At 33.2% G+C, this 17,965-nt stretch overlaps 1 protein-coding gene and 1 pseudogene across 9 annotated transcripts in view; both read right to left on the minus strand.

Annotated features, from left to right (window-relative positions):
• The window catches only part of Sara (Smad anchor for receptor activation), a 188,361-nt gene that overhangs the window by 48,289 nt on the left and 122,107 nt on the right, over positions 1-17,965 (minus strand). For all 9 annotated transcript variants that reach the window (XR_015545342.1, XM_087406959.1, XM_087406965.1 and 6 more), the window contains one exon: positions 8,524-8,698. Coding sequence is in view for 8 of the 9 variants with exons in the window: in XM_087406959.1 (XP_087263085.1) it covers positions 8,524-8,698 (175 nt within the window). In the remaining variant the exon portion in view is untranslated. The remainder of the gene's footprint in view (positions 1-8,523; positions 8,699-17,965) is intronic.
• Positions 9,388-14,930, minus strand: LOC147909442 (uncharacterized; annotated as a pseudogene).

Consider the following 17,965-nt stretch of genomic DNA (forward strand, 5'->3'; position numbering starts at 1 on the left):
CTATCGTAAAGGATGCTTCTCAGCGTCAGTCTTTGCTGAATCCGCGTGCGAGTCTAACAGAAGAGTTTTATATATAACGTGAGTGATTTTTTCCCCAAAGTGCAAAAGTATTTTTCCATTAACGCAAACTAGTAGAATTCTTTTACACGTTTATTAAGTGATTGTGATAGTGAAAGTGATAATATTGCGATTTTTTTTTAAAAATTTCATCGATTTTTTTTTCAGAATATTTTTCATAACAGCAACGATAAGTAATTTATAGGATTTTTTTTTAGAATCCGCTACGAGTATCCCGTTGAAGGAATAATTTTTTTTTTAATCAAATATTTTAGTGATTTGCGCTTCTAACGTCTTTTTATTTTTCTTTTTTCAGTACCTTATGATCGATAATTATGACGAGCCGCATAAAGCCGGATAAAAGTCCGGCTACAGGTTGCGAAACGAGGTGGGGGTGCAAATTATCCCCTCAGTAAGTATAACAAATACATTTATTTTCTAATTCATTTTTTTTATAATAACTTCTTTTAAATTCATTTTGTCCATTTTTCAGGGTGTACCTGGTTACGTTCAAATAAGAGGATTTATAAATATAGTTACGTGGCAAATGGTACGAAGTGACAGACAGTGGAACTGGGAGGAACAAATTGATATATGGAAGGAAAGTGACTTCTTCCTAGCCGAACTGTTCGGCCTACGACCGTACGAGCCCGATCCAGAACCAGAAGATTGGAATTGTAAGTATCATAAATTTATATTATTATATATGCGAATTTCTCTTCTTATATGTTGCATGCTAATGTAACGCTTTTGTTTTACAGAAACGATGGCGTCTCACCATATATTTAAAAATTTTTTTAATTTTCATTTTTTAATTAAAATTTTTATTTTTATTAAAAAAATTTTTTTTAATTAAAATTTTTTATTATAATAAAATTTTTATGTAGTGTAAAAAATATATGTAAATTATATTACTCGGATTTCGCATCTATTTGTTTCTTTCTTATTTCCGCGCTGCTAAATTACGCGAGCATCTTCGCATTGGACGGTACTGTCACGATCGTATTAAACATTCTCTTTTTAAATAAAAACGTATGATAAAATATGTTGCGTGCAAGAAGATATAACGAGAGTGACAATGCGACGACGGCGGAAAAGATGAAACGTAAGAGAAAGAGAGATGGTAGTATGCGGTAAGTGTATGCAAGCCTTTATTGCCGATACATTTTTGGAGAGAGAGCGACGGGTGACAATAAAAATAAGGACGGGGTTTTATGTTTACATAATAGCGCCGGAACCTTTTCCCGTCTCCTTCCCCGCGTTACGTGATCCCCGCGCCTACGAGTACTCCCCGCACCCCGCGCTCCTCTCTAGCCCCATAGGTCTAGCCCCCGCTTAGTATAAAAATCAACGGTTTGACGTGCTGTGTGATGGCGTTGTCATGATGAAGGATGATGTGACGATTTCGGTTTGTTCTATGCAATTCATTTATGACTTCTGGCAAACAAATTGTTGTATACCAATCAGTATTTACAGTCCTTCGATCCTCTAAAGCCACGGTTGCCACATGTCCAGTGTAATTGAAGAAACAAGTAATCACTTGGCAACACTGCGTGAATGAACAACTTTTGTTGGTTTCGGTTCATTTTGAAATACCCAAAACAGTGGATTGTTGTTTACTTTCGGGCTCATACGAATAGATCCATGTTTTGTCCCCAGTAACAATATTGTAGATCAAATTTGACCGACCTCGATTGAATTTCTTGAGCATTTCTTTGCTCCATTTAACACGAGTCTGTTTTTGAGCTTCGGTCAAATTGTGTGGGATCCAACGACTGCAAAGTTTCCGTACGCTCAAGTGCAAAATTATATATTGCTTTCATATCAATGCCTAAGAATGCTTGAATCTCGCGGTATGTCGTGCCGGTCTCGCTCAATCATTTCACGCACAGCATCAACATTAGTGGCAACAACAGATGTGGATGGACGACCTTCACGGAATTCGTCACAAAGAAAGATACGTCCACGCTGGAATTCGGCAAACCAATTATAAACAGTCCTATTGAATGGTGCTTTATCCCCAAAAGCCAAATGAAGTCGATCGATGTATTGTTTCGGAATTAGATTATTTGTAATCATAAAAAATCATTGCCGAAAATTTTCACGCGAAATTTCCATTTTCTCACAAAATAATTTCTTTTAAAATACTATCCAAACAAAACTAGTTGGCTTGGGTACAAACTGTCAACTGAATTATAGATTAAAAACATCTAATTTTATGGATAGTAGAACGTTGGCGCCACTGGACTTAGATTGCAGAAACTTTTCCAGCAGCCTATAGTATTTAATCTTAATGTTACAACGACTATTTTCAGGTTAGGAAATTATATGCTGTACTTTCACAGTACCAGTTGTCATGTATATCGTCTTCAACTAGAAATTGCCACAGTTTCTCTCCTGTCGATAATAGCATGCCGTATTGATATATGGTACGGGTTATGTACCATAATGTACCTAAACAATATAGATTTTTTTGTCGTTGAAAATTTTCAACACAGCACAGATGTCCTAGGGATGTTCAAAAGACGTCCATACATACTAACAAAAGTGGAACTCCTCATGTGATCTTAAAAAAATTTTCACTTGTCAAATCAGCGAAAACAACACGTTGCGAGCAGATTTAGAAAATTTTTTGCATGACATGAACATTTTTTAAATGTCCAAATGTGAACATACTTTGTACGTTGAATAATATACGTTTTAAAATATTTGTACTAAGTCTATGGACGTTCGAACTAAATAAAAATCAGATTTGGACGTTCAATGGACGTTGTCTGGGGGAAGGATCTGGACATAGAGGGTGAGACGAGCGTCGCCGTTACTACTGTAAAGCTGCCGGATTCTCTTCTCTTTCTAGTTTTTCCTTATTTGGTTTTCGGACTCATAAAGTCACAGTACCATACAAAAATAACAGATCATTCGATCCAATGAATAACCTCCTCGAGAAACAAAGGTCTCAATTCGATTAATAATCTTGTTCTTGTTTTGAAATTATATTGGAGATCTTGACAGTGCTTTGAACTCACGAAGCAAAAAAACTTTAGGTTTGCCGACTCGGTTCGTAGCTTCGGATGAATCGCACGTGGAAAAGCTCCCGTCGTGGCAAACGATCAGTTTAATGGCTGCCGTGTGAAGTCATGAAATTACAAGACACGTGCCATCCTTTCAGGCATTATTGTTAGATGAATTATTAGTCGTTGAGTCGCGCTCGCCTCTCTTGTCACAGTCGAATCATTTTTGACTTTCGTGTTATCTTAGATCGTTTGTGTCGCTAAAAATGATTATTGTGTCGCGCTTTCAAATTAACGTTCGGCTCCGTGTCGGCGTTACCCTCCCGGGTAACATGTATTACTTCGGAGTTCTTACACGCTGTCGAGAGGTCTTGTGAATAATCGGTTGTCGTTTATCCGTCACCTCCTAAGGTGACTGCGGAGAGAAGTAAGAGCTCGTAATCTAAAGTACGGTTGTCGTCCGGCGTTAGAAGTAAGTCGTCATTATCATTCGTGGAAATAGATTATATCGAGTCCAGCGAAGCTCCGGAAATTGCATATAAACCGAGTCATTAAATATAATTGTTCTTTATTTCATTATTTCTTTGTGTGTGATTCTTGCCGCCTATCTCTCTCGCCCTGCGACAATTTTCCTATCTTTAATGATTCACTCCTACGAATTAATTGTAAGTGAAAATAGAAAAGATTATTGAAAGCGTGTGGCACGATCTCTCGCCTGGCGCCCAACTTATTTTGAGAAGCTCTGATATTAATAGAAACAATCTGTCGAGATATAACACTTTCGAGTGCAAAAATACTTAAGTAAGAGGAGATCAAGGAGCACGCAACAAAGTTGTGCCATCACTCGCCAGCACGATTACAATATATACAAGGTGTTTCACAACTACCACATTTTCTCTTAAGGATATATTCTGGAGATAAGTTTGAAACGAAGATTCTAATTCGAAAATGTCAAAATACAATTATTTTTTGATAATATTCTTGAAAATAGAGCTTTCAACATCTCTGACAAAGAACATCTACAGACAGAACTTAATCATTATTCAATCAATTAAAATTAGCTTTACAGAAAAACAGACAAAAAAGACATAATCAAAACAATCAATAAACAAGTAAACAATAAAAATGCAAACAAGATAACGGTCTCTGATACACAATCAGACGAAAGGATCTTATCCATTCTGCATGTCAAAGGAACAATAGATCGGATTGGCAGGATATTAAACAAACACAATATCCGAATTGTCTTCAAGCCACTCAAACAGATAAGACAAATCTAGAAATCCTAAAGATCAAAGGCCTCCATTCAGCTCCGCAGGAGTATACAAAATATCTTGTTTCTGCGGGCAAGTATACATTGGAGAAACTGGGAGAATGGTCAACCTACGGATGCAAGAACACCAATGTGATGTCAGACTAAAACATGTCATGCAATCAGCACTATCAGAACACAACATCGACACAGGACATCAAATACTGTTTGACAAAACGATAATCACAATAGCCAACATTATATCATACTTTTCAAGAAAGTATAGAGAAGCCATATAGCTACAAAAACATCTTAACAATCTAAATAGAGATAATGGCTACAACATAAATAAAATATGGAAAATCATTTTCCCGGTTATTGAAGACTGATCGATTCCTTCACCTTCCTCTCCCCCACAATTTTCTTTTTTCCCCTTACCACTCCAACAAGTAGTAATATAAAAAAGGAACGATCTGGAGGAACAGCTCAGGCTGATGAAGTGGACTGCAAAATTCACGAAACGTTGGCATTGCAAGAATGGATCTGGACGCGAAGGAAATCCGCGAAACGCATAATCTTTATATTAAAAACATTTCTTTAACGCTCGTATAATTTTCAAACAAATTAATAAATAGTAACCCAGATCAACAATTAAACGAGCTATAATTGTGACAATGTAAAATTTATTTTTTCACAATATAATTTTCCAACGATACGTTTCGACTATATTTAGTACACTCCTCATCAGTCGCAGAATCATCTCAACTTCGATTTTCAATAGTTAGTATAAACGCAACCATATTATATTTAGTCAATTCGTCGAACAATAAAACATAATAATGATGAATCCAATCAATTCGATTAACAGCGAGAAAGGGTAGTATGAGTAAAAGAAAGTTTCCAGTAAAATCACAGATGCAGATTGATGTCAAATTATATAAAATGATTGTACGTGCGTTCTTAATCCTATTGTTAGATAAAATATTCATGAAGCAAAGATCTTGATTGTAAGAGAGTTTAAACACGATTAATGATGCGTTTAATGACTCTCTTGCAATCAAGATCTTTTATCATGTAAACAATATCCAACTCTGAGTTTTTTACTTTGCAATTGCAATAGACAACTGCTAACTCATTAAGATATATTATGTGTATTTGCCTCATGAATATTTTATAAGTATAGTCGAACTGTATCGTTGGAAAATTATATTATGAAAAAATAAATTTTACATTGTCACATCTAATTATAGCTCGTTTAATTATTGATCTGGGTTACTATTCATTAATGATCATTTCTACATTTAATCATTATTTTTACAGTGGATCAAATTTGTTAGGTTAGCGACTATTTAAATTTGCATATATGTGCTAACTGATGACTTTCGTACTGTGCATAAACATTTTATGCAAAAAATAATTTAAGTAATAATATTATAACATATAATTTATATTATAATTTAGTTTATAATCGATTATTATAGAAAAATTTTCTCGTAATAACAAAACTATAACACCTAAGATTTTCTTAATAAAATTCATTTTATGATCTGTATCATATGTACGGACGTATGTATGAGAGATAGTCCTATTTAGGAAGAAAACTGAAAGGTGCACGCTATAGAATCAGAAATAGATAGATAATCTGTATCATCACTTTAACTTCTGTTTTAACGAATTGTTACGGAAATCCGTCACAAATGTATAATATCAAAACTTTAAAATGTATAATTACAAACTTTATATGCGAAAAAGATATGCGAGTAATTATACTGACGCAGAGATTAAGTCTACGCAGTTGTGAACAAACGCGCGCACCTGTATGAATAAACAACCCGTTATACTAACCTGTATGTGGCTATTACACCTTACATACATTCATACAATGATATATAAGAATGTTACATTACGATTTTCTTTGTGTGTTCATGTAAGTTTATCGTTACGGACAACTTTAAGTTTAAGATCAGTACTTAACATAACGTAAAGCGTTACGAATGTTTTTGTGCGGTGATACTTATGCAAAAGTTTATGCTGTGGCCATTATGATAACAATATATTTTCACGAAGCGATGCCATAAATGACAGCAATCTAACTCTCTAGTGATACAGTCCTAGCGGAACCAAAATAAGTAACGTCACAACAGACGAGTGCCATCTGCAGTATTTTAAATGTGAAATGGACATTTCCGAAGGCGATGATGATGATAATCTTAATGTGACATTTTGATATTTCGAATTTTCTCATTGTGATATCTCCGTTCGTAGAGTAGTATACGTAGGGTAGGGTACATAAAAAATAAAAGCACTTTTATTATATAATATAAACCCAAATTGTCGATTGAGATTACTCAGAAGAGGATCGATTCAGCCGTTTACTGAAAGATTCGATAATCTTGGGTGCTTGCAATTCGCCGGCTGGCGTAAAGATACGGTCTCGTGCTAGTTACATTTGGCATGAGACAATACCGCATCTCTTGACACATTCTTTTAAATGCTTCAATTTGATACATATTTCATTCATTAAATGTTAAAAATATAAGTATTCAAATACTCTCGTATGTGTGTATATTTTTCAGGTAACAAAATGTTAACAAATCTGTTAGTAAATTGTCAACAAATTAGAGCAAAACTGATGACATACTTGTCCACAATCCACAAGATCTAACAGCAGATTGTCGTCAGAAACTAAATAGATTCGCCTAAGAAAATAACTGTTTTATTAAAAGATATTAATATACAAGGTGCCCCAGATCTACAGGATCACCTCTCATGAGCATGAGGTAAACCAGATTAAACTCAGTCAAGAAATTATCTATCATTTTGCAATTTATGCAAAATATCCTATATAGAAAACCCGGCAAACTTTAAATACAAGAAATAAACGGATATCACCTGGTGACAGTCCTGCAAGTATTTAGTGACAACACAGATTCTATTAATAATTTAACCGCATTGCGTTTGACAGATCTATTCAATTTCTGTCAATAATTTGTTGTCAGAATATATTCCAGATTTGTTTCTTTTGTCAGTCTGTCATTCAGTTTTGCTAGCAGATTCTGTTACATTTCCTTCAACTAGTTATTCCACAGCGTATATATATATATATATATATATTTATATATATATATATAAATATATATATATATATATATATGTATATCTAAGCAATAGATCAATTCTGTTGCTATTCTGCCGACATAGTATATAGCAAATACTTTAAATAAAAAGTAAAACAATAAAATAAATTAAAATAATCCATTAAAGGGCTCAAAGCAAAAGCAAGATGTACTTCGCTATTGTTATAAATAACAAAACGTTATATTTAACAAATCAAAATACATACGATCTTACATCAAGTCATTTTCAATGTTCAAACTAACGTCTCCTTAAAACAATGACATACTAAAAATTACAGAAAATTTTAAATAAATATTTAATAATATAATAAAAATATATAAAAATATAAAATATAAATTATAAAAACCTCATTATTTTAACAACAATGTGTGCAATCCAACAATGTTGATATGGAATGAAGTTAGAATCTTCTCTTACACCTGTCCATGTTATCAGTTCAGGAGTGAGTCTCATCTTATTTTACAGTATCAATTAACCACAATAATTTGCCATGGTATATAGTTATCTCTTACTAAACGCATAACGATAAACTTTGTCCATAAAATCTTGATACTATATTACTATCAAAAGATGATCAGAATCGCAGCACATAATACAATGTAAAAACAAGCAGTGTTGAGAACTCTAAAGGTAAAAAAGTGCGGCCATATCAACATTGTTGGATTGCACACGTTGTTGCTAAAATAATGAGGTTTTTATAATTTATGCGTTAGAATTTTCTGTAATTTTTAGTATGTCATTATTTTAAGGAGATGTTAATTTGAACATTGAAAATGACTTGATGTAAGGTCGAAACGTATGTATTTTGATTTGTAAATATAATGTAAATATAAATTTTGTTATTTATAACAATAGCGTACATCTTGCTTTTGCTCTAAGTCCTTTAACGGATTATTTTAAATACTTAAATTCTATTTTCGACAGGCTTGGTTCTATCTGGATTTATTCTAAAATAGAGGTAATTACTTCAAATTTAATTAACATTAATAAAAAAAAAAGAAAAAAAGAAGGAAAAAAAGAATTAAGAACAATAATATTAATATGTTGTAAATAATGATTACCTACCATCACTAAATATTACAGATTTTTGTCCTTCTGCACGATGTTTTGAACCCTCTCTTTTTAGAACGCCCACAGGTACCATCACCGCTGGTGGTGGCGGCAAACTGCCAGCTAACTGTTGCAAAGGTGGTACAGTTGAACAGTATTCCATGGGATTATTTGGATTAGGCTGTCTCTCCTATAATCATTTGTTGAATACTCATAATATCAACATTTGTTCAATTCCTCAACAAACATTTATTAAACAAACATACATAAAAAAATATGATTCCTTTTTATACTTAATATATTTACAGTTACGTTGATAAGAAAAATCTCTATCAAAGCTCTTCAAAGGATAAAAAAAAGAAAAATCGATAAATTTTAAAGATTATTTTTAATATTATGTTGATATTACAAAGATTATTTGATTATTATTTGAAATAATTATAAATATAAAAATTATAAGCGTAAATATAAATTATAATTATATTACAATAAAATAAGATTCCTTATATTAAAACAATTATCATATTACAAATGAGCCTCCCTTTAGGAATCAGCGCTGTAATAATTGCGCGTTTATTTCGATTGATCTAAAACAATCCTCTATAAATAATATATTTGTCGAACATTTCGGCTAACTTCTTAGCCATTATCAGTGAATGTATTACATAAAATGTATTACATAAAAATCTTCCTGTAATTACACTTCGACATCAAATTTCCCATAACCAATTAATAAGCTGAATGGTCAACGATATTTAATCTTAAATATAATAAATGAATTAGAGTCGAAAAATATTAAAAAACTTATAGGAATTGCTGTGGAGATTTGAGGAGTACATAAAATATAAATTGGTCCTAACACTATAGTTGTAACGCAAATTATTTTTCTCGTGAATTAAAATTTAAGACGAAACGATGATAATTAAATAAATATAATATATATATTGTATAAGTCAATGTTCATGCTGCGGTATTAATCGTCGTAATGAAAATGTATTATTTTTAGCTATAGGCTTTTAGTGATCGGTCAAATAATAAAAATATGAAAAACTAAGTATCTTTATTTAAATTAATTTCATTCTTTTGTCGCTTGATGCTTATCATTTCTAATGTTAGTCTTCTATTGTAGTTACGTTCTACGTCTAATATTTGAATGTTATTCCAATCAAAAAGTGATTGTGACATGATTCGTGACAACCGAAAGATAGGTTTTATTTTTATTGATGTCATTTTTGTGTTCGGAAATTCTTGTTTTTAATTGTCTACATGTTTGTTCAACATAAGATGCGTCACAATCACCAAGAAATTTTACAATTCTTTTTGCAATTTGCAGGAAGAGGATCTTTTTGCGCTTTTATTGAATTGAGTTTGTTAAGGTTGAAAAACGAGAGTTTAATGTCGGTACCTTTGATGATATTTCTAAATTTTTCGGAAATAGATTGTACATATGGAATTATGAATCAGCTTGGTTTTTCTTTAATGTCCTTATTTCAGGAATCATTATTCTTATTGGTGATTTGATTGAAAATTTTTTTATTTATTAAAACTTTAATTCTTTCTCATATTATATCAAAAATAAAATTTAAATTTGGATAATCGTTATCTAATAAAATTTTTACCACCTGTTCCAGATTCTTTTGATGGAAATCCGGGTGTTAAAATTAAAAAAACTCTATCAATCATCACTATAACAGTTCCTTTTTTTTTGGGAATTCCTTTTCATATCGGTTGTTGAGACTGGTAATTAAGATATCTCCCAGAGAAAGATGGTTTGTGATATATGTCAAACTTGATGACATACAAAAAGAAGAGCATAAAAGTACAGCACAAGATATTGTTTGTAATATTTAATATATCATTACATTAATAAAACATTAGACGTTTCGGCCACAATCTGGCCATCTTCAGTAAATTCACAAATATTCTTAAAACGCAGAATTACATATATCTGACATTAAATTCAGCCGTCATGTAATATAACTATGTATAAACGTGTTCTTTCATCTTGTGAAGGTGCATCGTATAACAACACTCAATATACATGAACATTCCGACCGATTTAGTATTAAAGATCGTATCGAACGTAGATGGAACAAGTTGATTGAAAACAAGACTTCGATTCCTTTCCATGAGTTTGTTAAAGCAATTATGATTATAAATGGTCCATTTTCATTTTTAAGTCGAAGTCGCTTTAGACTTGGTAGTGTCGAAGTTTCTACGATGGAGTGAAACGTGATGTTTTCCAGCATTTTTTGCAATGAACTGACATTCGACAATTAGCTGCTCTATGTGATCAACAATTATAACAACAATTATAACATAGATTGTGCTTTCTTACAAGAGAGACTCGTTATTATAGTGGTTTCGACTTATACTGCGGGCAATAATATGGCCAATGGGGCTCAGAATAAAAAGGACATGACTTTGAGCTCTCATCCTGGAATTTGCCCTGAAAATGAGATTTTACAGAACTTTGATTCGATTGTAAAAGCTTACCCGTACGAGCTTTTTCGTAATTTTGTAACGTCACTAATCGAGTGACGAAGAACTCAAGAAATTGCTTCCACGAAGGAAGCTCTTTTGATGAACCAATATGCTATTCCCATACTTTGACTGATTCAGAGTCTAACCATTGAATCACGACAAAGATCAGAAAGTCATCTCAGGAATTTACTGATCTCCCTAGCATTTCTAGTGTTCGATATATTTGCGTAAATAGTGTATAGCTTCTCAAGATCCGCTGCAGACTCTCTCTACAGACTAATGCGTTTTAAATTAAACAAAGAACTTAAAGCTGCGTTAACTAGAAGCCTTTTATTTTCATAAAAGGAGATTAAGGATTCCCAAGCTTTTGCGAAATTATCTGCAGTTAGCGTAGTAGTATTGCTTAACATGTGAACCGTAGTACCTGTCAGATTCGTTTTCAAATATTGAAGTTTTTCTACTGGAGATAATGTTGGATTATCTATAACTAACAGAATAGATCTTTAAATGGCAACTAATCTGAAGCTGTTCCGTTAAATTTAGGGAGATCTAATCTAGGAAGTCTCGCGGGATGAAAAAGTGTAGGGAGACCAGATGACGACAATGATGTGGTTGCCGTTTGCGAGGATGACGACGTCCCTGGAATGCTTCCCCGATCTGATTGTAATTCTAGCAGTTAGTTGATCCGCTCTGTAGATTCTAAATAACGTTCGTTTGTCAGAAAAATATGCATTACTGCGAATGACAATTTTATCGTTTTCATCTAATTCTCGTATCGCTAAGGTAATGGTGTCATGAACCACAAGAAATTTGTCCCAGTTCTCCTTAAGAGCAGTGAGACGTAAATTAATTCTTTAAGGAGTGACATTCTCTATTTCATACTTAATAAGATTGTCATAAGAATTAGCTATCAGATTCGAAAGATTGAGCTGCTGCTCAATATGATGCTCTATATGACTCACTCTCATTGTTCTTCCGCGAACTATGTTGCTGACAATAAAAATCCGGTTCGAAGGACCAAAATATTCGATAGCAATGTTAAAGTAGAAGTCTGTGAGTAGAAATTATAACTAACAAAAAAAAATGAGTAGAAATATGAATAGAAATTATAACTAACAAAAAAAATGAGACAGATTCTTAGAAATATAATAGAAAATGTTTATTGTTGATATTTTTTACGATTTAATTAAAACAATGAAAAGTGGAATTTTTAAAGAGAGCAGCATTCACAACGTCATTAATGAACAGACTATATTAGAAAAAAAAATTATAAGGAATCAAAACAACAAATTCGCAAAACTACAAGCGATTCTCTAGTTCAGAATATATTAGAACGGACTTCTAACCGTTTATGAAACTATTATAAAACGGACTGCTAGTCGTCTGTGCAACTTTATGTACAAATTTTATCTTAATAGAAGCTCGAAACTATTGATTAAATTAAGCTGACCATACTTATCTTTTTTGATATTCAAAACAGGTTCAAGAGATTTTGATAAGCTAGCAGCCTCGGACTATCAGTCCCTCAACCTGCTTCTAAAATTATTTTGAAAGAGATTTTCCTTCAAGTTTGATGACAATCTGCGTTTCTTGCTTTTGCTACGGATGTTTGCACACGCTTGAATGAAAGGAAAAACAATCACAATGGCCGATTCAGAGAGCGCGCCTCAGCCTCGGAGAGAAACAAAAGGAAGCGGAAGGCGCACAGCGCTTCACGCGGTCATCTTCATGATTATTTGAATCGTGATCGACACACAAGCATATAATTATCATAGAATGGCAATTTCTTCTCTCTCTCTCTCTCTCTCTCTCTCTCTCTCTCTCTCTCTCTCTCTTTCTCTCTCTCTCTCTCTCTCTCTCTCAACAATCTCTCATGAACTATTTTCTATTACATTTAGGATTCCTTATTACAAGAAACGAAATGCGACTTCGTGTGAAACATACGGAATTTCCAGATTCTATTTAAAATTAAGAAAGAAAACACATTTTAAATAATATTACTTTAACAAAACATTATTATTCGTGATAATCAGACTAGTTTTATAATAACTAGTTTTATAAACGCCTACCACAGCATTTTGTGACACAAATCCTCAGTAAATGTAATTCGGAGTAATGAAAATTAACAGATATTGGAATCACTGATAAGAATTATTACTGACAAAAATGTGATGGCACCATAGCTAGCGACAGTCTTTATATAATGTGACAGAAAAGGAAAGGAAAATTAAAGTGGAGAGGGTAATTCTATTGAAGTGTAGAGAGATTTACTTCAATGATTGGTAGATAGATTTCAGAAAAGCGTTCTGTCACTCTGTTTAAGCCCAGCTCTGTTTAAGCATTTTTTGTCTTTTGATATGTATCATTTCGGAAATCTTTTATAAAAAGATTGTTCTGAATCAAGTATTATTCCAATCAATCGTATGATCATGATCTAGTTTGTGACAAGAGATAATAGACAAAATATTCGTTGGTTGTTTGAAATCATTTATATGTTCTTTTAAACGTGTTTTCAGTTTTCTTTTTGTCTGTCCTACATACAAATAATTGCAATCGAGACAATATATTTTATATACCACATTTGAGTCATCTTCTTTTTTAATTTTATCTTTGCCTATTTTAATGAAGGTATTCATACAATTCATTGGTTTATGAGCAAAATCAAATTTTTTGTGATAGAATTAAATCTTTTAAAAGACAACCATATCGGCACGTAATTATCATTTCTGAAATTAATTCATTCGTTGAAAATATATATATTAGTTCAACATCTTAATACTTAGACCGTAGTGGCGCTTCGGATTTAAAGTTGTTATTTAACATAAACGGTCTTGTTTCCTATCTTATTGTTTATAAACGCGCGTTGAAATAATGCGTTACTCTCAATACATATCGGTTATTGCGAAGAATTATTGCTAAGGTCTCGGTAGTCTAAAGGCTCAGGGCGCTCGCACGGAATGCAAGAGATCCGGATTCGACTCCCGGCCGAGGCAATATTTTTTCGCAATAAGTTTATTACAGTTTTTTAAGAGATTAATTTGAGGAATTTTGGGGGGATTATTAACATTTCAGATTAATTGCGTTAATGCCGACAACCATCGGCACGTAATTATCATTTCTGAAATTAATTCATTCGTTGAAAATATATATATTAATTCAACATCTTAATACTTAGACCGTAGTGGCGCTTCGGATTTAAAGTTGTTATTTAACATAAACGGTCTTGTTTCCTATCTTATTATATTTTTAAGAATAGGTATAACATCTTTTCTAATTAAATTCCGTGTTCCTTCATTTAATATAACTAAATTATTTTCTATATATTTGATATATTCTATTGTTATTTTTTCTTTATTTATTATATTATTCGATAGATTAAAACTAACTTAGTTGTAATATGAATTTAGCGTTTTCAGAAATATCAATACTGCTAAGGTTGATCAACCAGTTATAGTTTATGTTATTTCATTTATAATCAAAAACAAAATTTTCCGGACTGACATTTATACAAGGTGCGTCCCAAAATTTTCCGAACTTTTTCAATAGGGATAGGTCGGGTGGCGCCATCCGTGTGTTCGATTGCGCGTTTGAAAGGTACATCCCTAGCTGACTTCCAGTAAAAATTTCATGACATTTGGTTCAGTGGAAACGAAGTTATGGCGTCTCAAGTGTCAGTATGTTGTATACATCGGTACGAGAATGAACTTCGAACAAAGAGCCAATATTAAGTTTTGTTTTAAACTTGGTAAAACATTTACCGAAACCCATAATTTGATGAAACAAGTTTATGGTGATAATTGTGTAGCCCGTGCCAGTGTTTATGAGTGGTATACGCGATTCAAGAACGGTCGTGAGGACATAAATGACGACGCACATACAGGTCGCCCAAAATCGACAATTAACGAAAATTCCATCGAAGTTTTTATGATTCCAAGGGTATTGTGCACAAAGAATTCGTTCCAGCAGGCCAAACAGTTAATGCTGTATTCTATGTAAGCGTTTTGAAGCGTTTGGTGCACCGCATTCGTCGTATTCGGCCAGAATATCGCGAAGGAGGAAGTTGGCGCTTGTTACACGATAATGCGCCATCTCACCGTTCGACACTTGTCACTGATTTTTTGACTAAAAATCACATTTTAACAATCAACCATTCCCCGTATTCGCCTGATATGGCACCTTGTGACTTCTACCTATTCGGCAAAATGCATTTGTCCATGAAAGGAAAGCGGTATGTGGACGTAGAAGACATCTAAAGGGCTTGTACCACTATTCTGAAGGACGTGCCTTTGAACGACATAAAACACTCATTTGAAATGCTTTTAGATCGTGCCAAACGTTGTATTGAGTCCGACGGGGACTACTTTGAATAAACAATTTGAATTTGAAAAAAAAAGTAAACCGTTGTTGTTTTATTTCAAAAGTTGGGAAAATTTTGGGACGCACCTTGTATGATGTGTAACAATAGAATTATTACTTCTAACATCTTGTGTTGAAATTTTATTAATTTTAATCGGAACAAATTCATTGTGACAATCACTAATAAGCGATTTTATAATGGCAATATTATAATTAATATTTCTAATATTTTCTTTTTGAGTACGTAACTTAGCCGATCTTAAGTTATCTATTTTTTTATTAATGTAATTTTTTTATCCCAAATTTTGTTAAAGTTAATTTCTTGATGATGGAAAAATGTACAATAAATATCAAACGAAAGAAACAAATTAATAAATTTATAATTTGTAAAAAGTTCATGTTGTAAATGTGATAATTGTCTGTATGCGTCATTCAGTTCAATACGTCATAATTTCACAAAACATGTGATAATTGTTGTATTATAAAAAAACTAATCTGATTATCACGAATGACAATGTTTTGTTAAAGTAATATTATTGAAAACATATTTTCTTTCTTAATTTTAAATAGAATTTGGAAATTTCGTATGTTTCACACGAAGTCGCACTTCGCTTCTTATAATAAGGAATCCTAGATGTAACAGAAAATAGTTCATAAGAGATTGAATATTGTTAATTTCATTTTTTTGGACTTCAATTTACTCTGTTAACTCGTACCATATGTGATTGGAAAGCTGTTTGACCATCTTTTTTGACTAATGATTTTTATTTTAATTTTATGTATTTCATTTTTTTTGACATACAAATATCAGGATCAGTTCATACATGATGATTTTGACCGAAATGCCTACGTTTTTATATGATAATTTAAATACTACATGGGCTGAAAAGTCCCGGGATTTTAAATGAAAACAAGCGTTTTTTGTGCAAAGTTATATTTATTCCTCAACATAGTTGCCTTCGAGGGCGATACACTTGGTATAGCGATTTTCCAACATTTCGATGCCCTTTCTGTAGTACGAAACGTCCAAGCCTTCGAAATACGCCTCGGTTTCCGCGATGACTTCCTCATTCGATGTGAATCTCTTTCCCTGGAGCTACCGCTTGAGGTTTGGGAACAGATAATAGTTGCTGGGGGTCAAGTCTGGAGAATACGGTGGGTGAGCAACCAATTCGAATCATAATTGGTCCAATTTGACCATCGCTTTCAAGGACGTGTGTGACGATGCGTTATCGTGATGGTACAGAACTTTTTTCTTCGCCATATGGGGCCATTTTTTTCTTTATTTCGTCGTTCAGTTTGTCCAATACGTTGCATAATACTCTCCCGTAATTGTTCTTCCCTTCTGCAGGTAATCGATGAAGATTATGCCATGCGCATTCCAAAAAACGGAAACCATAACCTTCCCGGCCGAGCGTTGGTCTTTTGGCCGCTTTAGTCGGCTTTCGCGGCTTTTCAGCCACTCTGCAGACTGCCTATTGGTCTCAGGCGTATGGTAATGGACCCACATTTCATCCATCGTCACAAAACGTCGAAAAAAGTCCGTTCGATTACGCTGCAACAACGCCAAACAGACCGTTGAATCATCAACGCGCTGCTGTTTTTGGTCGATGGTCAGCAAATGCGGCACCCATTGTACCGATAGCTTTTTCATCTCCAAAACATCGTGCAAAATGTATCCTGCCCGTTCTTTTGAGATGCCTACGGCCTCAGTTAACTCGCGCAACTTCACTTTACGATCACTCAAAACGATTCGATGCACTTGCTTTGCGATTTCCGCATTCGTAGCCTCTTTTGGCCTTCCAGAGCAAGGTGCGTCTTCGGTGCTTGTACGACCCATTTTAAATTCACTAAACCGATAAACTGTTGTTCTCGAAGGAGCAGATGTGGGATAACATTTCTGCAACCATTTCAATGATTGTTCAGAAGTTTTTCCCATCAAAAAACAATGTTTGATCAAGATGCGATATTCCTGTTTTTCCATTTTTTTTACGAAGGCGAAAGTAACGCCACTTAAACGACTGTAGCTTGTAAACGAATGAACGAAATGTCATGAAACTTCATACATAAACTAATGATAGATGAATCTCTCGAAATGAATCATGTTCATTTTCTAGTGGCACCACCTATTGAAAAATCCCGGGACTTTTCAGCCCATGTAGTATATGACTTTCGTTTAAACCATCTAGTGTCGTGGCTGTATGCTCCTTTTTATTTATATTTTGTATTTTTAAGTCACCTTCAAACAGTTTATATTATATTTCTCTCAGTTTTCTTTCTTACAACTTATTTGATTCTTATAGATAGATCTCACTTGTTGCATAAAGTCTATATATGTATTCGTGAATTTTATGACCTAGAATAAATTCTTGCAACATGTGAGGAAGATTTAAAGAAAAGAAATGCTAGTATCTTAAAAAAAAGTTTACATTAAATATGTCTTGTGATCCCGCCAAATTTCATATATCATATGAGGTGTTGGAGGTATTTACATTTTGGTTATTAAGAGAGTTGGCGATGGTAATACTGAATTGAACATTGAATTTGAACGAAGGAACGGGCAAAACAAAGATTAATAACAAGGATAAAGATTAATAATTAAAAAAGGAACTGAAAT

This window comes from Acromyrmex echinatior, chromosome 6, assembly GCF_024713525.1.
Source record: "Acromyrmex echinatior isolate Ae372 chromosome 6, ASM2471352v2, whole genome shotgun sequence".
Lineage (NCBI taxonomy): Eukaryota > Metazoa > Arthropoda > Insecta > Hymenoptera > Formicidae > Acromyrmex > Acromyrmex echinatior.